Source organism: Anomaloglossus baeobatrachus, chromosome 1 (assembly GCF_048569485.1).
Source record: "Anomaloglossus baeobatrachus isolate aAnoBae1 chromosome 1, aAnoBae1.hap1, whole genome shotgun sequence".
NCBI classification, from domain to species: Eukaryota; Metazoa; Chordata; class Amphibia; order Anura; family Aromobatidae; genus Anomaloglossus; species Anomaloglossus baeobatrachus.
The window spans coordinates 270,683-293,832 of record NC_134353.1 but is presented as its reverse complement, the minus strand read 5'-3'; the positions used below and the strand labels follow the sequence as shown (position 1 = coordinate 293,832).

General features: G+C 46.9%; 1 protein-coding gene across 4 annotated transcripts in view; it reads right to left on the bottom strand.

The window, feature by feature from the left end:
* Nucleotides 1-23,150, bottom strand: part of LOC142303692 (uncharacterized) — a 172,288-nt gene that overhangs the window by 48,661 nt on the left and 100,477 nt on the right. For 3 of the 4 annotated variants that reach the window (XM_075345298.1, XM_075345319.1, XM_075345309.1), the window contains 4 exons: nt 1,385-1,476; nt 1,237-1,309; nt 1,068-1,144; nt 849-957 (listed from right to left, as the gene is read on the bottom strand). The exons of the other annotated variant lie outside the window; for it this stretch is intronic. In XM_075345298.1, the coding sequence (XP_075201413.1) occupies nt 849-957; nt 1,068-1,144; nt 1,237-1,309; nt 1,385-1,476 (351 nt within the window). The remainder of the gene's footprint in view (nt 1-848; nt 958-1,067; nt 1,145-1,236; nt 1,310-1,384; nt 1,477-23,150) is intronic. 4 annotated transcript variants of the gene reach the window in all.

The window sequence follows — 23,150 nt, the reverse complement described above, 5'->3', positions numbered from 1 at the left end:
TTATTACACCCCTGTGATATTACTGTGTATAGTCATTATTACACCCCTGTGATACCACTGTGTATAGTCATTATTACACCCCTGTGATATCACTGTGTATAGTCATTATTACACCCCCGTGATATCACTGTGTATAGTCATTATTACACCCCGTGATATCACTGTGTATAGTTATTATTACACCCCCGTGATATCACTGTGTATAGTCATTATTACACCCCTGTGATATAATTGTGTATAGCTATTATTACACTTTGTGATATTGCCGTGTATAGTCATTATTACACCCCTGTGATATCACTGTGTATAGTCATTATTACACCCCTGTGATATCACTGTGTATAGTCATTATTACACCCCTGTGATATCACTGTGTATAGTCATTATTACACCCCTGTGATATCACTGTGCATAGTCATTATTACACCCTGTGACATCACTGTGTATAGTCATTATTACACCCCTGTGATATCACTGTGCATAGTCATTATTACACCCCTGTGATATCACTGTGTATAGTCATTATTACACCCCTGTGATATCACTGTGTATAGTCATTATTACACCCCCGTGATATCACTGTGTATAGTCATTATTACACACCTGTGATATCACTGTGTATAGTCATTATTACACCCCTGTGATATCACTGTGTATAGTCATTATTACACCCCCGTGATATCACTGTGTATAGTCATTATTACACACCTGTGATACTGCCGTGTATAGTCATTATTACACCCCCGTGATATCACTGTGTGTAGTCATTATTACATCCCCGTGATATCACTGTGTATAGTCATTATTACACCTCTGTGGTATAATTCAGTCTACACATTATTACACACCTGTGATATTGTATGCCGGCATCTCCTCCTTCATCTCACTCATACACAACTGATCAGCCATCATCTGCTCTTCTTTATCCTCCACTTTAATATCTTCCAGATGTCCGCCCTGATGTCACATATATAAGAATTCAGTAAAACACAGCACACATAACAGAATAAAACGTCCGATCTCCGAGCGCGGCCCCATAGATATGAAGTAGGCTCAGTGTTATCTACCTGGTGGCTCTCCGGACAGTCTTGGGCATCCAGAGGAGCCGGACATCTCTGAAGGGTATTTCTTACATTGAGTCCAGCTGTAGGAAACAAAGACACAAGACGTTCTCACATGTGATGATAGGATTAGTATGTGGTGAGCCTCTAATACACAATAGTCTCCTCTGCTTACACTGCGGTTCAGCCATGACATCAGTCTCCTCTTCATCTAGGACCTTAACCTTAATATCCATCAGATCATTAGGCTAAAAATACAAGAGAAATGAGCCAGGAATCAATGATATATTGACGTATGTGGGTGAGACGAAAGCGCCATCTACCTGACAATTCTCTGGCACATTTTCCTCCGGACAGTCTTGGGTACACAGAGGAGCTGGACATCTCTCTGGGGGATTTCTCCTCCTGGAACCATCTGTGGGAGATATGCAGTGACCCAATATAGACCATACAGTTCAGTAAACACCAGGTTAACAGTCCCAGAGTGTATACCAGGCCTGGGACGGTCATCGTACAGTCTCGCCTTTCATCCATTACACTGGGGAGCCCACCGTCAGTAGACGCTCAAACATTTATGTAACTAGATCGGAGAACAGTTGTAGAAACTTTCTACATTGAACATAGCCATACAGTTACGTCATATGCCAGCTCCCTCCCTGTGATGCAGGTTCAGAGCCTGAGCCTGCAGATGATGGCGGTGTTATTCATCTGCCACTAACAGCCACGCATGGAGCGGAGCTCTACCCAGAGCCATCAACCTATTCACCACTGGGTCCACAATCGCCATCCACATAATGGGACTAGTGGCTGAAGAGCAATGGCTTAATTGAGACCCCTGTGACACCAAAGAGTAATGGAATGATTGGCAATTAGAGTAATTCAATCTGGTGCCTTAGGGCTCGAGGTTCTGGATGAGTGTGGTATATGTACGTGTGACCTGTGTCACCCCTCCCAATTCATTAACATTTTATTGTGCACCTTAAACCCTTCACCATCTGCTGTATTTTGTTTTTTCTTCTTCTAAGAGCCATAACTTTGATATTTTTCCGTCACTATAATAACAAGGGCTTGTTTTTTTATGGGACGAGTTGTACTTTTGGATGACCCCATTCATTCTGCTCCATAATGTGCTGGAAAATGGGAAAAAATTCAAATGTAGTGAAATTGCAATAAAAAGTTATTCACAATTGTTTTGGGGGTTGTTAATTTACTATGTCCCTATCTGGTAAATCTGAGCTGGCACTACGACTCCTCAGCTCAGTACGAGTTTGTAGATATCAAACATGAATAGTATTTTTTAATTTTTTTTTTAATCAAGTGGTGAAAAAAAAATTAAAAAATTTAAAAAAACTCAGAAATGTGTAAAATAAAGCATTGCGCTTATGTCGCCACTTTCCCAGACCTGTAACATTATCACTTTTTGGGACCTGGGGCTGGGCTCGTGTCTTGCGACCTGAGCAGATGTTTTTCATTGCAGGTTTTTGCAATGTTGCGGCGACAAAATACCTTGTAATTCTGGAATTTTGATTTTTTTTCTTGTCACGCCCTTTACTGATCAGATAGATTTATTTTATAATTTGATAGATCAGGCATTTCTGAGCTCGGCAATACCAAATATGTGTATTTTGCTTTTTTAATGGTTTTATTTTTAATGGGGCAAAAAGGAGGTGATTTGATCTTGTGTTTTCTTTTTACAATTTTTAAAAACTTTTCTTTTTACATTTTTTTGCTGTTTTTACTTGTTCCATTTTTGGAGTTGAATCTGTGATACTCGTATGGCTGTGGTTCAGCACCACTCTGTACAGCACAAATGCCATCTTCCTATGAACACTGCCAATTAGCCGACGTTCACATGGACTACATCAGGACAGTGACAGGGGTGATCTGCTGTTCCTTGCCTGTCATGAGAAGCCATCGTCACTGTGAAGATGTAATTTACCCTCTCACTGTATATGCTGTGATACTATGTCATGATATGTATATTTCCCTGGTTGTATTAGTTGTAATTCATGTATTTCCTTGGGGGAGCTACTGGTCTCAATGTGTCTCTCTCATACAATTGTAGTCTTGGCATCTAATGTGATTATGTAAATAGCCTGTCCTCTTCTTTCCAGAGTTGTGTATCTAATCTGTAATTGCATTGGCCAGTGAAGGAATAGTCATTGTTCTGCACAGCAGGGGATCCCTTCATCTACTGTGGCTGGCAGACATATTGGAGCCCTGTGATGGACCAAACCATTGATGATAGGATGTGTGACCCCCACCCCCTGAACATGGTGGGCTGGTCAAGGAGCACAGACAATGCATTTTCCCTTTTTGTAACTTCGGAGTGAGCTGAAACTTGAAGAGAGCAGGAGCCCCAGCCTGGGTGGCTGTGGACACGGACGGAGCTAGGCCTGTGTGGCGGCCCGTGGGATTGTGTGGAACTCTTTGGACTACTGTAAGGACGATTGCTTTGTTATCCGGTCCGAGGATTGTCGGGAAGGGCCCCCGAATCTGTTTTACGTGGACTTATCGTGTGCTGTTCTTGTATTCCTGTTAATAAACCTGTTGGATCGTCCCTCGGCCTCGTCCATCCTTTGCTCTGTTGTACACCCTCGTCACAAACTGGTTGGCAGCGCTGGGATCAGAGCAGAAGGAATGGAGGACAATGGCTTAACATCAGGAACCAGCACTGCAGAGTACAAGACCTGGACTTTGGGGAGCCTGCAATCAAAGGCCCGTGAAGTAGGAGTTCGTTTCAAAGGACTCTCCAAGGAGCAGCTGATTGAGGCGCTAGAAGAAGTCTGCTCGCAAAATGACGTGGAGGAAGGATCCTCACAGCAAACGGAAGAAAGACGGCAGCCGGAGGTAAATACCCAAAAAAGTCAATGGATTGTGTGGTATGAGGAGGAGATGGCACTGCTTGGAGATGAGGTCACTATTGAATATAAGATGGAGGCTATTCGCAGAGCTCAAGAGAGGGCATTGCTGGAGAGGAGGTTTGCTGTGGAAGCAGCTAGAGGCTCCAGACAAACTGTAACCACAGCACCAACTATGAGGGAATTCTCCAGAGTGTCCCGCAAGGACTTTAAGCCATTTAATGAAGCTGCAGGTGACATTGAGGGCTTCTTTCAGGACTTTGAGCATCAGTGCCGATTAATGGAAGTCCCGGACAGGGAGCGTGTCCGGCATCTGGTTGGGCTCCTAGAGGGGGGAGCTGCTGAAGCCTATAGAGCTATGGACCCTCGGTGGAACTGTGAGTATGCGGAGATTAAACAGACTATTCTAAAACATTATGCTGTGACCCCAGACACTTACAGGACTCAGTTCCGTGCTTTAGCCTGTGATGGGGAAGTGTCTTTTAAGATATATGCTCATAGACTCAAACAAATATGTAATCGCTGGCTGGAGGCAGAGGAGGCCTTATCTTGGGAGACCTTCCTGCAGGTCATCCTAAAAGAACAATTCTTTGCCCAGTGCCCTGCTGAGATCCGGGAATGGGTGCGTGAGAGAAAACCAGCGACAGTGGAGGAAGCTGCTGCTCTCGCTGATGAGGCTCTCACCATCAAGCCTCAGTGGAGGGTTCTGTTGGAGGATGGAGAGACGCCTAACAGCTCCACAACACCGGATGCCCCCAGTTATTCTGTCCCCATTGTTCCCCGTTCCTCTAAGCCACCACATGTTGATACCCGTGTTAATGTGCCTCCAGTTGCTTCTACTGCACTTTCTGGAATACGCCGGGGAGAGGAAGTAACAGAGCGCAGGTGTTATGTTTGTAGGCATCCCGGGCATTTGCAGGCCTCATGCCCAGCCAGGCCATGGAGGAATCATCCTCAAACCCCTACAGCACCTTCAGGTGGGAGCCGGCCTCCAAGTTCCCCTACCCCTTACCCAAGAGGACGCCTTGGATGGAGGGAGACCCAGCTCAGATGCTATCAATGTGGACAGCCAGGGCATCGGCAAGTCTCCTGCCCAGCTGTTCAAATGAGGACTGATCCTGCACCCAATCGGATTGTTAATTATTTACAGCCCAGTGTCATGGAGGAAGATGTGGCACCGTTATGTGAGGACTGGCCTAGTGACTCAGCCCCCCATGTTGCACCACCAGGAGTTTACGGGGTGCGACCCGCAGTTATGACGACTTCTGCTCATCGAGGTAAGCACTTGCAGGAGGTTGTGCTGGATGGACAGAGACTTGTTGGATTTTGTGACTCGGGTGCTTTCCTCACACTGGCTGATCCCCGAGTGGTTCGGCCTGAGGCAATCCATAGAGGACCTGGGATTGTTATTGAACTGGCTGGTGGACAATGGAGGACTATTCCCACAGCCACTGTGGATCTGAACTTTGGTTTTGGGGTCAGGCGATGTGTGGTTGGGGTGATGGGTGGTCTGCCTGCAGCTGTTCTCCTGGGCAATGATGTGGGAGAGCTACGATGCCAATTCGTGGCTGCATGAAGCCACATGTAAGTAACGCTCTGCCTGTGTGTACTTACCCAGTGACCTGTAGAGGTCCCTAGTACGTACACAAGTTGGGAGGGGGAGGGATTGTGAAGATGTAATTTACCCTCTCACTGTATATGCTGTGATACTATGTCATGATATGTATATTTCCCTGGTTGTATTAGTTGTAATTCATGTATTTCCTTGGGGGAGCTACTGGTCTCAATGTGTCTCTCTCATACAATTGTAGTCTTGGCATCTAATGTGATTATGTAAATAGCCTGTCCTCTTCTTTCCAGAGTTGTGTATCTAATCTGTAATTGCATTGGCCAGTGAAGTAATAATCATTGTTCTGCACAGCAGGGGATCCCTTCATCTACTGTGGCTGGCAGACATATTGGAGCCCTGTGATGGACCAAACCATTGATGATAGGATGTGTGACCCCCACCCCCTGAACATGGTGGGCTGGTCAAGGAGCACAGACAATGCATTTTCCCTTTTTGTAACTTCGGAGTGAGCTGAAACTTGAAGAGAGCAGGAGCCCCAGCCTGGGTGGCTGTGGACACGGACGGAGCTAGGCCTGTGTGGCGGCCCGTGGGATTGTGTGGAACTCTTTGGACTACTGTAAGGACGATTGCTTTGTTATCCGGTCCGAGGATTGTCGGGAAGGGCCCCCGAATCTGTTTTACGTGGACTTATCGTGTGCTGTTCTTGTATTCCTGTTAATAAACCTGTTGGATCGTCCCTCGGCCTCGTCCATCCTTTGCTCTGTTGTACACCCCCGTCACAGTCACCCCATGCATGATCATGTGACAGGGCCACTGATGGGGCGGGGAATGGTGAGCTCCCCACAGGCGCACGTTAAATCCCGCTGTCAGAGATTGACAGTGGTATTGAACTAGTTAACAGGAGAGGGTGGATCTCCAACTCACCCACGCCTGTTAGCTGCACATGTCGGATGATCAGATCAACTGACCTGTGGGGAAACATGCGAGCCTGCGTCAATTGGAGGCATACAATTGTGGACGAACAAGGCCAAGAAGGGGTTAAACTTAGAAGCAAAAAAATGATAGATGTAACCAGCACATTGTGCTGGAAAAACTTTGCATCCCTCAGAGCCATAGACATCTCTCTATGTCCATTCGTCCAATAGTCTTTAGTCTGAAGCCAGCTCCTCACACTTATCCTCCGTTTTTTTGGGCACAGTAAGCACTTGGCCCCAGTTCATGAGGTTATCTATGCCCTTTTCTTCTGGGGGCAGTTAACGGGGTTAGGGATCTCCTCTCGATAGCCCATCAGTGTTGGCATGGCCTCTCCCATTTATGTGAGAAAAGGCAAATTTGAACGGTTGAAATGCCAGGCTCCATCATAACAATTGCCCATTGTCTCTGCCACCAGGTATAACCAAGTCAATGGATTGGGTCCATTGCTATTGTGAATTCCCTCCCATACACATAGGGTTTCTTCAGTGCCCAGACAATGGCCAGGCATTCATTTTCAATGGTCATGTACACTTTCTCTCAGTCTACCAGTTTCCTTTAAAGATTCGTCACTGGGTGTTCCTGCCCTGTGCCATCCACCTGACTGAGGACAGCGCCCAACCCAATGTCTGATGCATCAGGTGTGATCGCCCACAGCAAGCACAGTGGCCCCCGCCACGGCTTGTCTAAGCTGCACAAAAGCCTGTTCACATACAGTAGGTCGGTCTATTCTATCTGCCTTTGGAATTTCTTTGTTGTTAGGTCAGTCAGGGCTTTGCTATGGTACTATACCCGGGAATTGTAAATTGGAACAGAACAAAGGGGGTAAGGAGAACGAAAAGAAAATTGCGATCAAACATCCATATAGGTATAATATTTATCAGTAATAAACCAGTGAACAATGGTGGAATACAAAGTGGGTGAGGAAGACTGAACGCTCCTGGGTGCCTGGTGTCAAAGATCTGCCAGTAGTCTTTACTGAGATCTAAGGTAGACACAAGTGTCACTCCCTGTTCTGGTCTAAATGATTATCTATTCAGGACATGAGGTATGCATCGGTGTTGGTTATCTCGGTTAGACTCCAGAAATCCATGCAGAAGCTTGTGCTCTGGTTATCTTTTGGGAGAAGGACAGTGCTGGCTGCCCAGGGACTGCACAAGGGGATTACCAATCCCAACAAATTAACTGCTGAATATAGGGTGTTATGGTCAGTATTATATGAAGATATCCAAAAATAGGACTCAAAATAGCGTTTGAACTGTACTCAGATACAGGACCTTCTGATCATAAGACTTTCGTGATTCATGCAGCCCAACCCCTGTAGTTGACTGGACTGGGCTGGAGTGAGGTGATCCACTAAGGGGACTCACTCCATCTCTTCCTTTTCTTTGGTGTGCTGTAACAAGTCCAGGAGGGGATTGCGTTCTGGGGCATCTGGAGAGGTATAGCATATAGCTATCGTACATGTATCTGTTAAGCTTGCCGATGTTGAGATGGCAGCAAGTGGGAGTGGACCCACTGAACCACAGAGGCGACCTGGACTTAGCCTGTCATGAGAGGGGCTTGACTAAGTGCCTACAGGATGAATGCCAAGTACCACTCCCAGGGTAGTGTCAGAGACTGTGGCTGCTGACCTCCAGGACAGGGATGGGCTCAGGTACAAACAGGCAGATTCTCAGGTGCTGACATGTGCAGCCTGGGATGGCTGAGGCAGACAGTACCACTGGGTGGATAGACAGAATCTCTACTACGAACAGGTGCAGCCGGTATGGCTGAGGCAGACAGGACAGCAGGAGCAGGCGGGTACAGAGGACACGGCCTGGCTGCGACAAAGTGGACACAGGTACAGATAACAGACAGTGGGCAATGGGACTTGACAACTAGCTAGCTAGATGGACATACACTAACTGATCAGGCACCTCCCCTAGTGGAAGGTTGCTTTAAGTACCTAGTGCCTCTAAGACATTGGCTGAGAGGCATTTCTGGGAATAAATGTTCTGGCTCTGTGCTCCCTAAGTGCACTCCTGTGGGGCCTGTGCGTTAACTATGGGCTGCCATTAACTCCTTGTTACCCCAATTGCCAACGCACCAGGGCAATGCGAGAAGAGCCAGGTAAGGTCCCGGGACTGTCGCATCTAATGGATGCGGCATTTCCGGGCGGCTGCTGGCTGATATTTTTAGGCTGGGAGGCTCCCGATAACATGGAGCGCCCCATCCTGAGAATACTAGTCCTCAGCTGTGTGGCTTTACCTTGGCTGGTATCAAAAGTGGGGGGGGACCGCACGTCATTTTTTTAAAATTATTTATTTATTTATTTAAAAAGGTATAGCTGTGCCCCACTAAGCTACTGCGCATTCATAGTTATCCTCTATGTAAGACCTGTCAGATTACTAATACAGGCTGACTGGTGCCCAGCAACGTCCTCAGACACCCTGTGTGTAACTCCGTATTAACCCCTTATTAACCCCTCAATTACTCCATACCAAAGCTGACATTCAGATCAATGTTGGTTCTGTTACCTCTGGCTGCTCTCTCTGTGGCCACCATATAAATTTGTTGCAAAAACGATTACAATAATATTGGAGCTAAAAATGCCCCAGCAGATTTGCTCCAGCTTCATTTCAAGCTATCATCATTTGCTGATACTGTTCAGGTAAACATTTCCAAGGTAATACTTCACATAGGGTGAGCTATTAAACAGCACCCGAAATTTCAAACAATTTTTATATTTTAATATTTTATTGTTTATCTAACAGGTGCAATTAACCGACCAAATTCCCAATATCTGGTAACACCTGGATAAGATTCCAGAAGCTTCCTAATTTCAGGAATAAGAGTCCATCAACGGTATAAAAGGTTTTTTCTTTTTTTTTCTTCACCCCTTTAGATATACATTAAGGATATAAATTTATTTACTTTTTAGCCGATTAATTCTGAGACGACCTCTATGTACATTTGCCAACCATCAATGGGTATCGGAGGTTTGTCACGTATATAGCTTAGCATACTATAAATATTACCTAGTGCCCTTATTCACTGATTAACCGCCGATATTTTTCCAGGTTCCCGATGTTGTACATTGGACATTGGCCTTGTGCTCTACTCATTCTATTCACCACTTCACTGTCCCACATCTGCGGAACACAGGTAATCTCTATTTGTACTGAATACGGACGGCAACACTAATGTTAAGGCCCAGTCACACTAAACAACTTACCAGCGATCTCAATGATACAACCTGATAGGGATCGCTGGTAAGTTGCTAGGAGGTCGCTGGTGAGATGTCACACTAAGCGACGCTCCAGCGATCCCACCAGCAACCTGACCTGGCAGGGATCACTGGAGCGTCGTGGAAGCATGCTGCGCTTGGTAGCTAAGGTAAATATCGGGTAACCAACCCGTTATTTACCTTGGTTACCAGTGCACACCGCTTAGCGCTGGCTCCCTGAACACCTAGCTACAGTACACATCGGGTTAATTACCCGACGTGTACTGCAGCTACATGTGCACAGAGCCGGCACTGACAGCTGAAAGCGGGGACGCTGGTAACGAAGGTAAATATCGGGTAACCAAGGTAAGGGCTTCTTGGTTACCCGATATTTACATTGGTTACCAGCGTCCGCAGAAGCCGGCTCCTGCTCACTGTACATTCAGTTGTTGCTTTGTCGCTGTCACACACAGCGATGTGCGCTTCACAGCGGGAGAGCAACAACTAAAAAATGGCCCAGGACATTCAGCAACAACCAGCGACCTCACAGCAGGGGCCAGGACATTCAGCAACAACCAGCGACCTCACAGCAGGGGCCAGGGCATTTAGCAACAACCAGCGACCTCACAGCAGGGGCCAGGACATTCAGCAACAACCAGCGACCTCACAGCAGGGGCCGGGACATTCACCAACAACCAATGACCTCACAGCAGGGGCCGGGACATTCACCAACAACCAGCGACCTCACAGCAGGGGCCAGGACATTCACCAACAACCAGCGACCTCACAGCAGAGGCCAGGACATTCACCAACAACCAGCGACCTCACAGCAGGGGCCAGGACATTTAGCAACAACCAGCGACCTCACAGCAGGGGCCAGGACATTCAGCAACAACCAGCGACCTCACAGCAGGGGCCGGGACATTCACCAACAACCAGCGACCTCACAGCAGGGGCCAGGACATTCACCAACAACCAGCGACCTCACAGCAGGGGCCAGGTCATTCACCAACAACCAGCGACCTCACAGCAGGGGCCAGGACATTCAGCAACAACCAGCGACCTCACAGCAGGGGCCAGGACATTCACCAACAACCAGCGACTTTACAGCAGGGGCCAGGACATTCACCAACAACCAATGACCTCACAGCAGGGGCCAGGACATTCACCAACAACCAGCGACCTCACAGCAGGGGCCAGGACATTCACCAACAACCAGCGACCTCACAGCAGGGGCCAGGACATTCACCAACAACCAGCGACCTCACAGCAGGGGCCAGGACATTCACCAACAACCAGCGACCTCACAGCAGGGGCCAGGACATTCACCAACAACCAGCGACCTCACAGCAGGGGCCAGGACATTCACCAACAACCAGCGACCTCACAGCAGGGGCCAGGACATTCAGCAACAACCAGCGACCTCACAGCAGGGGCCAGGACATTCAGCAACAACCAGCGACCTCACAGCAGGGGCCAGGACATTCACCAACAACCAGCGACCTCACAGCAGAGGCCAGGACATTCAGCAACAACCAGCGACCTCACAGCAGGGGCCGGGACATTCACCAACAACCAGCGACCTCACAGCAGGGGCCAGGACATTCAGCAACAACCAGCGACCTCACAGCAGGGGCCAGGACATTCACCAACAACCAGCGACCTCACAGCAGGGGCCAGGACATTCAGCAACAACCAGCGACCTCACAGCAGGGGCCGGGACATTCACCAACAACCAGCGACCTCACAGCAGAGGCCAGGACATTCAGCAACAACCAGCGACCTCACAGCAGGGGCCAGGACATTCAGCAACAACCAGCGACCTCACAGCAGGGGCCAGGACATTCAGCAACAACCAGCGACCTCACAGCAGGGGCCAGGACATTCACCAACAACCAGCGACCTCACAGCAGGGGCCGGGTTGTTGCTGGATGTCACACTAAGCAACATCGCTAGCAAGTTGTGCATCAGCAGCGATGTTGCTAGCGATGTTGCTTAGTGTGACGGTACCTTTACCTCACTAGGCCTACATGCTAATTTACACATTACCTTTTCTCCTTTCATTCTTCAGGTCCTATATTGATCCAATCATCATCATCAGTCAGGATACCTGGGTCCAATCAGGATTTCCTGACCTTTTTAACTCCATTTTATTTAAATGAAATAAACATATTTACCTCTCTGCCGCATGATGTTGTAATGAGGGATTCACTACTAACATTTAAGCAGAGCCTGGATGCCTTTCTTGAAAAATATAATATTACCAGTTATGTATATTAGATTTTATGACAGGGTGTTGATCCAGGGAACTAGTCTGATTGCCGGATGTGGAGTCAGGAAGGAAATTTTTTCCCCATTGGAACTTGTTTGCCACATTGGGGGTTTTTTGCCTTCCTCTGGATCAACATGTTAAGCTACGGGTTGAACTAGATGAACTTAGAATCTCCCTTCAACCTTAAAAACTATGAAACTATGAAACATTTATTTTAAATTTTAAACAACGGTACATTTGTCTACCTTGATTTTATAATTGCTCCCCAGTATATCAATTTGTGTAAATTAATCTACCTAGTGTATTCACTAACCCCTGCCAGTTAGCGCGGTAGCTATACCTTTTTACTCTTGTTAGTGTTCATCACACTCCCGGACAGGTTATTCGCGGACCCTGCCTACTACCTGCAGCTTTCCTGGCAGCTCTCCAACTTTTCTGGTTTGGCAAATAGGTGGTAGATAAAAACCTATCCCCTATCCAGCAATACCCAACCAGTCACACAACTTGATTGTGAACACTAGTGTCCCTGAAAGTTTTAGCTTATTTATTTATTTTACTGCAAGATATAGACCCGCCCACCGGTGGCTGTGATTGGTTGCAGTGAGAAAGCTGTCACTCATTGTGGGGGCTCGTCTGACTGCAACCAATCATAAGCACCAGTCGGCGGGGGAAGCAGTGAATACGAGATGGAATAATGAGCGGCCGGCATTTTCAAAAGCAGGAGAAGCCACCAGAGCAGTGTGACAGATGAGCAGCGCCGCGCCGGTGATCGGTGAGTATGAGAGGGGGGTGAGAGAGAGAGACCGACCGACAGACAGAGACCGAGATCAACAGAGATAGAGACCGACATCGACTGAGAGAGAGACCGACCGGCAGACAGAGAACGACCAACCGACCGACAGACAGAGAGGCTAACCGACCGGCAGACAGAGAGACCAGAAATTAATTTACATCTCATCTGAGCATGCTCAGTTAAAAAAAATAGATACATAGTTACATAGTTACTTAGGTTGAAAAAAAGACCTAGGTCCATCTAGTTCAACCTTCCTCCACCAGTTCTACATTTAGTCACTAAGTCATTTATAACCAACAATGTTTTGTGTACTGAGGAAATCATCCAGCTCTTTTTTAAAAGCTGTTATAGTATCTGCCATTACCACCTCTTGTGGTAGGGCATTCCACAGTCTGACCGCTCTAACTGTAAAGAACCCTTTCCTATTTAGGTTTCGGAATCGCTTTTCTTCCACTCGCAGTGAGTGCCCCCTAGTCCTTAGTACTGTCTTTGGAAGGAATAAGTCATGTGCCAGTCCTTTATATTGACCACACATGTATTTATAAATATAAATGAGATCTCCTCTGAGACGTCTTTTTTCTAAGCTAAACATATCTAACTTTTTCAACCTGTCATCATATGGGAGGCCTCCATTCCTTGTAATAGTCTAGTTGCCCGCCTTTGAACTGACTCTAACTTCTGAATGTCCTTTTTAAAATGTGGAGCCCAAAACTGGATCCCGTATTCCAGATGTGGCCTTACAAGTGATTTATAGAGGGGTAACAATACGTTGGGATCACGGGATCTAATCTCTCTTTTTATACACCCTAAAATCTTGTTTGCTTTAGCAGCTGCTGCTTGACATTGAGTGCTGCTGCTCAGCTTATTTGTAATGAGAATACCCAAGTCCTTCTCCTGTTCTGTAGTCCCGAGTTTACTTCCATTTAATGTATATGCAGCTATAGGATTACTCCGTCCTAGGTGCATTACTTTACATTTATCAACATTAAATCTCATTTGCCAAGTATCTGCCCATTCTGACATCTTATCCAGATCTTTTTGTAATATTGTACTATCCAGGTCAGTTTTTAATATCCTACATAGTTTGGTGTCATCGGCAAAGACTGACACTGTACTATCAATCCCATCCACAAGGTCATTAATAAAGAGAGTAAAAAGAATCGGTCCAAGCACAGATCCCTGCGGCCCCCCACTGCTGACTATAGCCCATTTAGAGAATGTACCATTTATGACTACTCTTTTTTTCCTATCTTTTAGCCAATTCCTTACCCAGTTGCATATAGTTTCCCTTACTCCTTGCTTCTGGAGCTTTAGTATAAGGCTATTATGTGGTACAGTATCAAATGCCTTTGCAAAGTCCAAATAAATCACATCAGCTGCATTACCAATATCCAGGTTTGAACTTACCCCCTCATAGAACCCCAACAGGTTGGTTAGACACGACTTATCTTTCATGAATCCATGCTGTTTGTCAGTTATCATATTATTTTCTGCAATATATTTTTGCATGTCATCCCTTAAAATGCCCTCAAAAACTTTGCATACTACTGATGTCAGGCTTACTGGACGGTAGTTGCCTGGATCTACCCTCTTACCTTTCTTAAATATCGGTACCACATCAGCAATCCTCCAATCCTGAGGCACCAACCCTGTTACAAGTGAGTCTAAAAAGATGAGATACAGCGGTCTGTCGATTACGGAGCTCAATTCCCTCAATATTCGTGGATGAATGCCATCTGGCCCTGGGGATTTGTCAATGTTTAATTTACTCAGACGTAGGCGTACTTCATCTTGTGTTAAATTAATTATATCGGGTGGTGGACTTTGATTTTTCACTTGTTGAATGATCCCTGATACAGTCAGTTCCTTGGTGAATACAGATGAGAAATGCCTATTTAATATCTCAGTCTTTTGTTTGTCCTCTATAACTAACTTGTTATTATATTTTAAGGGGCCGATACTATCCTTTGTTTTCCTTTTGGCACTAATGTATTTATAAAAGATGTTGGGATTTATTTTAATGTCATTGGCGATTTTTGTTTCAGTAGCTAATTTTGCTTGTTTGATTTCTTTTTTACATTTCCTATTGATATCTTTATACTCCTGAAATGCTATTTCTGTATTCTCAGCCTTTAAGATTTTAAATGCCCTTTGTTTTTGTTTTATTATACTTTGTACAGTCTTATTTATCCATAGTGGTGTCTTTTTATTCCTGGACATTTTATTACCACTGGGTATACGTTTTTTACAGGACTCTAGTAGTATATCCTTAAACTTACCCCATTTATGTTCGGTATCCCCAGTTACCATGACTTTGTCCCAATCTACACATTTAAGCTCTTCCCTTAATTTGTTGAAATCAACTTTCCTAAAATTCCAGGTTTTAGCATTCCCCCTTTGAAATGTTCTATTGAATATTATGTTGAAGCTTACCATATTATGATCGCTGGTGCCCAAGTGCTCCCGGACCTGTAGATCTGAAATTGTATCCGGTCTATTTGACAGGACCAGATCTAGCAAATTATCTCCCCTGGTCGGTTCACCTACCATCTGAGAGAGGAAATGGTCTTGAATGGTAGATAAGAACTTACAGCTTTTAGCAGAACCAGAAGATTCTATGTCCCACTGAATGTCTGGATAGTTGAAATCCCCCATAATAAGAACCCGATTATTATTATTAGCTAATATTATTAGCTATTTGTACGTTGGTGGAATGCATTTTTTGCCGCATTACAACGGATCCAGCCCCTATAGGCTTTCATTATACAACAGGCCGCACGGCGCCGAATCCAGCGTGGTACGTTTTTTTGCCGGAGACAAAAAACGTCCCAGTGTGCGTCCTTTCCGGCAGCCGGACCAGCAAATTTCGCTGGATCCGGTGCAAGCCGGATGAAACGCAAGCCATACGGCACAATCCGGAACTAACACAAGTCTATGAGGAAAAAACGGATCTGGCGGGTACAGAGGACACGGCCTGGCTGCGACAAAGTGGACACAGGTACAGATAACAGACAGTGGGCAATGGGACTTGACAACTAGCTAGCTAGATGGACATACACTAACTGATCAGGCACCTCCCCTAGTGGAAGGTTGCTTTAAGTACCTAGTGCCTCTAAGACATTGGCTGAGAGGCATTTCTGGGAATAAATGTTCTGGCTCTGTGCTCCCTAAGTGCACTCCTGTGGGGCCTGTGCGTTAACTATGGGCTGCCATTAACTCCTTGTTACCCCAATTGCCAACGCACCAGGGCAATGCGAGAAGAGCCAGGTAAGGTCCCGGGACTGTCGCATCTAATGGATGCGGCATTTCCGGGCGGCTGCTGGCTGATATTTTTAGGCTGGGAGGCTCCCGATAACATGGAGCGCCCCATCCTGAGAATACTAGTCCTCAGCTGTGTGGCTTTACCTTGGCTGGTATCAAAAGTGGGGGGGGGGACCGCACGTCATTTTTTTTAAATTATTTATTTATTTAAAAAGGTATAGCTGTGCCCCACTAAGCTACTGCGCATTCATAGTTATCCTCTATGTAAGACCTGTCAGCTTACTAATACAGGCTGACTGGTGCCCAGCAACGTCCTCAGACACCCTGTGTGTAACTCCGTATTAACCCCTTATTAACCCCTCAATTACTCCATACCAAAGCTGACATTCAGATCAATGTTGGTTCTGTTACTTCTGGCTGCTCTCTCTGTGGCCACCATATAAATTTGTTGCAAAAACGATTACAATAATATTGGAGCTAAAAATGCCCCAGCAGATTTGCTCCAGCTTCATTTCAAGCTATCATCATTTGCTGATACTGTTCAGGTAAACATTTCCAAGGTAATACTTCACATAGGGTGAGCTATTAAACAGCACCCGAAATTTCAAACAATTTTTATATTTTAATATTTTATTGTTTATCTAACAGGTGCAATTAACCGACCAAATTCCCAATATCTGGTAACACCTGGATAAGATTCCAGAAGCTTCCTAATTTCAGGAATAAGAGTCCATCAACGGTATAAAAGGTTTTTTCTTTTTTTTTCTTCACCCCTTTAGATATACATTAAGGATATAAATTTATTTACTTTTTAGCCGATTAATTCTGAGACGACCTCTATGTACATTTGCCAACCATCAATGGGTATCGGAGGTTTGTCACGTATATAGCTTAGCATACTATAAATATTACCTAGCGCCCTTATTCACTGATTAACCGCCGATATTTTTCCATGTTCCCGATGTTGTACATTGGACATTGGCCTTGTGCTCTACTCATTCTATTCACCACTTCACTGTCCCACATCTGCGGAACACAGGTAATCTCTATTTGTACTGAATACGGATGGCAACACTAATGTTAAGGCCCAGTCACACTAAACAACTTACCAGCGATCTCAACGATACAACCTGATAGGGATCGCTGGTAAGTTGCTAGGAGGTCGCTGGTGAGATGTCACACTAAGCGACGCTCCAGCGATCCCACCAGCAACCTGACCTGGCAGGGATCACTGGAGCGTCGTGGAAGCATGCTGCGCTTGGTAGCTAAGGTAAATATCGGGTAACCAACCCGTTATTTACCTTGGTTACCAGTGCACACCGCTTAGCGCTGGCTCCCTGCACACCTAGCTACAGTACACATCGGGTTAATTACCCGACGTGTACTGCAGCTACATGTGCACAGAGCCGGCACTGACAGCTGAAAGCGGGGACGCTGGTAACGAAGGTAAATATCGGGTAACCAAGGTAAGGGCTTCTTGGTTACCCGATATTTACATTGGTTACCAGCGTCCGCAGAAGCCGGCTCCTGCTCACTGTACATTCAGTTGTTGCTTTGTCGCTGTCACACACAGCGATGTGCGCTTCACAGCGGGAGAGCAACAACTAAAAAATGGCCCAGGACATTCAGCAACAACCAGCGACCTCACAGCAGGGGCCAGGACATTCAGCAACAACCAGCGACCTCACAGCAGAGGCCGGGACATTCACCAACAACCAACGACCTCACAGCAGGGGCCGGGACATTCACCAACAACCAGCGACCTCACAGCAGGGGCCGGGACATTCACCAACAACCAATGACCTCACAGCAGGGGCCAGGACATTCACCAACAACCAGCGACCTCACAGCAGGGGCCAGGACATTCACCAACAACCAGCGACCTCACAGCAGGGGCCAGGACATTCAGCAACAACCAGCGACCTCACAGCAGGGGCCGGGACATTCACCAACAACCAGTGACCTCACAGCAGGGGCCAGGACATTCACCAACAACCAGCGACCTCACAGCAGGGGCCAGGACATTCACCAACAACCAATGACCTCACAGCAGGGGCCAGGTCATTCACCAACAACCAGCGACCTCACAGCAGGGGCCAGGACATTCACCAACAACCAGCGACCTCACAGCAGGGGCCAGGACATTCAGCAACAACCAGCGACCTCACAGCAGGGGCCAGGACATTTAGCAACAACCAGCGACCTCACAGCAGGGGCCAGGACATTCAGCAACAACCAGCGACCTCACAGCAGGGGCCGGGACATTCACCAACAACCAACGACCTCACAGCAGGGGCCGGGACATTCACCAACAACCAGCGACCTCACAGCAGGGGCCGGGACATTCACCAACAACCAATGACCTCACAGCAGGGGCCAGGACATTCACCAACAACCAGCGACCTCACAGCAGGGGCCAGGACATTCACCAACAACCAGCGACCTCACAGCAGGGGCCAGGACATTCAGCAACAACCAGCGACCTCACAGCAGGGGCCGGGACATTCACCAACAACCAGTGACCTCACAGCAGGGGCCAGGACATTCACCAACAACCAGCGACCTCACAGCAGGGGCCAGGACATTCACCAACAACCAATGACCTCACAGCAGGGGCCAGGTCATTCACCAACAACCAGCGACCTCACAGCAGGGGCCAGGACATTCACCAACAACCAGCGACCTCACAGCAGGGGCCAGGACATTCAGCAACAACCAGCGACCTCACAGCAGGGGCCAGGACATTTAGCAACAACCAGCGACCTCACAGCAGGGGCCAGGACATTCAGCAACAACCAGCGACCTCACAGCAGGGGCCGGGACATTCACCAACAACCAACGACCTCACAGCAGGGGCCAGGACATTTAGCAACAACCAGCGACCTCACAGCAGGGGCCAGGACATTCAGCAACAACCAGCGACCTCACAGCAGGGGCCGGGACATTCACCAACAACCAGTGACCTCACAGCAGGGGCCAGGACATTCACCAACAACCAGCGACCTCACAGCAGGGGCCAGGACATTCACCAACAACCAATGACCTCACAGCAGGGGCCAGGTCATTCACCAACAACCAGCGACCTCACAGCAGGGGCCAGGACATTCACCAACAACCAGCGACCTCACAGCAGGGGCCAGGACATTCAGCAACAACCAGCGACCTCACAGCAGGGGCCAGGACATTTAGCAACAACCAGCGACCTCACAGCAGGGGCCAGGACATTCAGCAACAACCAGCGACCTCACAGCAGGGGCCGGGACATTCACCAACAACCAACGACCTCACAGCAGGGGCCGGGACATTCACCAACAACCAGCGACCTCACAGCAGGGGCCAGGACATTCACCAACAACCAATGACCTCACAGCAGGGGCCAGGTCATTCACCAACAACCAGCGACCTCACAGCAGGGGCCAGGACATTCACCAACAACCAGCGACCTCACAGCAGGGGCCAGGACATTCAGCAACAACCAGCGACCTCACAGCAGGGGCCAGGACATTCAGCAACAACCAGCGACCTCACAGCAGGGGCCGGGACATTCACCAACAACCAGCGACCTCACAGCAGGGGCCGGGACATTCACCAACAACCAGCGACCTCACAGCAGGGGCCAGGACATTCACCAACAACCAGCGACCTCACAGCAGGGGCCAGGACATTCAGCAACAACCAGCGACCTCACAGCAGGGGCCAGGACATTCAGCAACAACCAGCGACCTCACAGCAGGGGCCAGGACATTCACCAACAACCAGCGACCTCACAGCAGGGGCCGGGTTGTTGCTGGATGTCACACTAAGCAACATCGCTAGCAAGTTGTGCATCAGCAGCGATGTTGCTAGCGATGTTGCTTAGTGTGACGGTACGTTTACCTCACTAGGCCTACATTCTAATTTACACATTACCTTTTCTCCTTTCATTCTTCAGGTCCTATATTGATCTAATCATCATCATCAGTCAGGATACCTGGGTCCAATCAGGATTTCCTGACCTTTTTAACTCCATTTTATTTAAATGAAATAAACATATTTATTAATGATCTGGTGGATGGTTTACAGAGTAAAATATCAGTATTTGCAGATGATACAAAACTATGTAAGGTAGTTAACACAAAGGAGGACAGTTTGCAACTACAGATGGATTTGAGTAAATTGGAGAATTGGGCTGAAAAATGGCAAATGAGGTTTAACACAGATAAGTGTAAGGTTCTGAACATGGGAAGGAGAAACAGATGCTACGATTACCTACTAAATGGGAAACTGCTGGGGAAATCAGACATGGAAAAAGACTTAGGCATCTTAGTGAATAAGAAGCTAAATTGGAGTGCCCAGTGTCAGGCAGCAGCCACCAAAGCAAATAGGGTGATGGGATGCATTAGAAGAAGTCTGGGGGCACGAGATGAAAACATCATCCTCCCTCTGTACAAATCACTCGTCAGACCACACTTGGAGTATTGTGTGCAAGTGTGGGCAACGGTGCTCAAGAAAGACATTACTGAACTTGAAAGGGTTCAGAGGCGGGCTACTAAAATAATAAATGGAATGGGTGCATTACAATACACGGAAAGGTTATCAAAATTAGGTCTATTTACTCTAGAAAAGAGAAGACTTAGGGGAGACCTTATAAATATGTACAAATATATCAGAGGGCCATATAGAGATCTCTCCCATGATCTGTTTGTACCAAGGACTGTGACACGAACAAGGGGGCATTCTCTACGATTGGAGGAAAGAAAATTCCTACATCCGCATAGAAGAGGGTTCTTCACGGTAAGAGCAGTGAGGCTCTGGAACTCTCTTCCTGAGGAAGTGGTGATGGCCACTCACTGAATGAATTTAAGAGAGGAATGGATGCTTTTCTAGAAAGCAACAGTATAGAAGGTTATAAATAGCATAATCTTACAGGTAGATAGAAGAGCGACCAAGATTATTAGAGGAATGGGTGGGCTGCAACACCAAGACAGGTTATTAAACTAGGGGTTATTTAGTTTGGAAAAACGAAGGCTTAGGGGGGATCTAATCACAATGTATAAACATATGAGGGGACAGTACAGAGACCTTTCCAAAGATCTCTTTACACCTAGGCCTGCGACTGGAACACGGGGGCATCCGCTACGTCTCGAGGAAAGAAGGTTTAATCATAACCACAGACGAGGATTCTTTACTGTACGAGCAGTGAGACTATGGAACTCTCTGCCGCATGATGTTGTAATGAGGGATTCACTACTAACATTTAAGCAGAGCCTGGATGCCTTTCTTGAAAAATATAATATTACCAGTTATGTATATTAGATTTTATGACAGGGTGTTGATCCAGGGAACTAGTCTGATTGCCGGATGTGGAGTCAGGAAGGAAATTTTTTCCCCATTGGAACTTGTTTGCCACATTGGGGGTTTTTTGCCTTCCTCTGGATCAACATGTTAAGCTACGGGTTGAACTAGATGAACTTAGAATCTCCCTTCAACCTTAAAACTATGAAACTATGAAACATTTATTTTAAATTTTAAACAACGGTACATTTGTCTACCTTGATTTTATAATTGCTCCCCAGTATATCAATTTGTGTAAATTCATCTACCTAGTGTATTCACTAACCCCTGCCAGTTAGCGCGGTAGCTATACCTTTTTACTCTTGTTAGTGTTCATCACACTCCCGGACAGGTTATTCGCGGACCCTGCCTACTACCTGCAGCTTTCCTGGCAGCTCTCCAACTTTTCTGATTTGGCAAATAGGTGGTACATAAAAACCTATCCCCTATCCAGCAATACCCAACCAGTCACACAACTTGATTGTGAACACTAGTGTCCCTGAAAGTTTTAGCTTATTTATTTATTTTACTGCAAGATATAGACCCGCCCACCGGTGGCTGTGATTGGTTGCAGTGAGAAAGCTGTCACTCATTGTGGGGGCTCGTCTGACTGCAACCAATCATAAGCACCAGTCGGCGGGGGAAGCAGTGAATACGAGATGGAATAATGAGCGGCCGGCATTTTCAAAAGCAGGAGAAGCCACCAGAGCAGTGTGACAGATGAGCAGCGCCGCGCCGGTGATCGGTGAGTATGAGAGGGGGGTGAGAGAGAGAGACCGACCGACAGACAGAGACCGAGATCAACAGAGATAGAGACCGACATCGACTGAGAGAGAGACCGACCGGCAGACAGAGAACGACCAACCGACCGACAGACAGAGAGGCTAACCGACCGGCAGACAGAGAGACCAGAAATTAATTTACATCTCATCTGAGCATGCTCAGTTAAAAAAAACAGATACGTTGGTGGAATGCATTTTTTGCCGCATTACAACGGATCCGGCCCCTATAGGCTTTCATTATACAACAGGCCGCACGGCGCCAAATCCAGCGTGGTACGTTTTTTTGCCGGAGACAAAAAACGTCCCAGTGTGCGTCCTTTCCGGCAGCCGGACCAGCAAATTTCACTGGATCCGGTGCAAGCCGGATGAAACGCAAGCCATACGGCACAATCCGGAACTAACACAAGTCTTTGAGGAAAAAACGGATCTGGCGGCAATAGACACCGGATCCGTTTTTTTTCAGAAATCGCCAGATTGTGCCTGACGGCAAAAAACGGATGTGTGAAAGCACCCTAAAACAGGTAATTGGCCGGAAATAGGGCGGGAATGTATAAACTGAGGAATCTATGTTGACTGAAGACAAGGTGTGGGCAGCAGAACAGGAAACAAGATGGCTGACGGAGAAAAATAGATTAAAGCAAAAATGACAGAAAACATGCCAAAAGTCTGAGAACCTCACACAGAGCCAACAAAGAAGAGAGTAAAGGCCCCGTCACACACAGAGATAAATCTTTGGCAGATCTGTGGTTGCAGTGAAATCATGGACATATTGTTCCATTTGTACACAGCCACAAACCTGGCACTGATTGTCCATAATTTCACTGCCGCCACAGATCTGCCACAGATCTGCCACAGATCTGCCACAGATCTGCCACAGATCTGCCACAGATCTGCCACAGATCTGCCACAGATCTGCCACAGATTTATCTGTGTGTGTGACAGGGCCTTAACTCACCATAGGACATAATCAAAATAAACTTAGACGAAAAAAACAAATAAAACCACCAGCCAAAAAAAAATGGTCAAAAAATGGCAAATGCACACGCAGGATGCAGAC